At 34.9% G+C, this 1,064-nt stretch overlaps 1 protein-coding gene across 1 annotated transcript; it reads left to right on the top strand.

Moving 5' to 3' along the window:
- The first annotated feature begins 254 nt into the window (after positions 1 to 254).
- Positions 255 to 832, top strand: LOC113002191 (uncharacterized). Its single transcript, XM_026129287.2, has one exon. The coding sequence runs from the start codon at positions 427 to 429 to the stop codon at positions 658 to 660; it is 234 nt and encodes a 77-aa protein (XP_025985072.1). The 5' UTR covers positions 255 to 426; the 3' UTR covers positions 661 to 832.
- Positions 833 to 1,064: the final 232 nt, after the last annotated feature.

Below are 1,064 nucleotides of genomic sequence, written 5' to 3'. Positions count from 1 at the left end.
CTTGTGTCAACGTGTTGGTAGAAAATTCCAGCATCTCTTTCAATCCATCGGTTTTGTATATCTTTCAATTTTCTAAACGTAGTTAAGACATCGATTTCATATCCCAAAGCTAGGCCCACCTGGCCTCCTGTTTTCCATCTTTATTTCACATAAAAGCACACACATTGAAAGAAAGGTGGGAGCCACTTCCATTCACTTATCCAAATGATTTCATCAATTCACCGTCTCATTATTTAAAAGAACCTCATCTCATTCATTATTTGTACCTGGATACTTAACGTTTCAAACCATCTATACTGCCAATTACCACCCCCACCAATAGATTCAATTAAACCAAAATATCCTAAGTGTCCTTACTATTATAAGTCTTGATTTCATTTCATATTTTGCTGATCACTCTTTATACATCTGTTTAAGCCTTTAGTCATGTTTGAACCAAGCAACATGTGGACCAAGCTGAAGGAAAAGAGTGAGACCATTTTCTCTAGTGCTGGCTGGAACCCCTCTCACCTTGAACCTAGCCAGGGAATTCAAGAAAAGGAAAAGAGTTCAACTGGGTTGGCTGTGGTTGCTGGCCAACAACATATGCAAGTTCACACACCTAGGTTGATGTATTCCGAGGCTTCGGTTTCCATGCTTGTTGAATGCTTCAGTGCTTGAAGGAAAAAAAGAATAAGTGTCTTTAACTTTACTACTCTTGTACTTATTACTATGTGATCAAGTTTTCTACCTAGGAGGTGATGAAAATAAACTATATGTATATGCTTATGCTGATCAAATAAATGTAACGAAAATATGATGTATGGAATGTGATTGTATGTTACAGCAAAAACTATATACCACGGCAAAATAGATAAGATTTTTTTTATTTTTTTTTTACAGAAAGTTCAGTAACTCAAGTTTCATCATAATCACATAGGTCTCGACCCTCAAAAAATACTTAAAGATATTTTATAAATTACCTACCAACAAAATTCTTGTATTAGTAGCAAAAATTAAACTCACCTCATAAGATATGAGCTCATTTCTTATCAATTGAACTAACCTTTCTTGGTCAAATAAGA

This window comes from Glycine max, chromosome 7, assembly GCF_000004515.6.
Source record: "Glycine max cultivar Williams 82 chromosome 7, Glycine_max_v4.0, whole genome shotgun sequence".
Lineage (NCBI taxonomy): Eukaryota > Viridiplantae > Streptophyta > Magnoliopsida > Fabales > Fabaceae > Glycine > Glycine max.
This window is presented reverse-complemented; position numbering and strand designations above follow the sequence as displayed.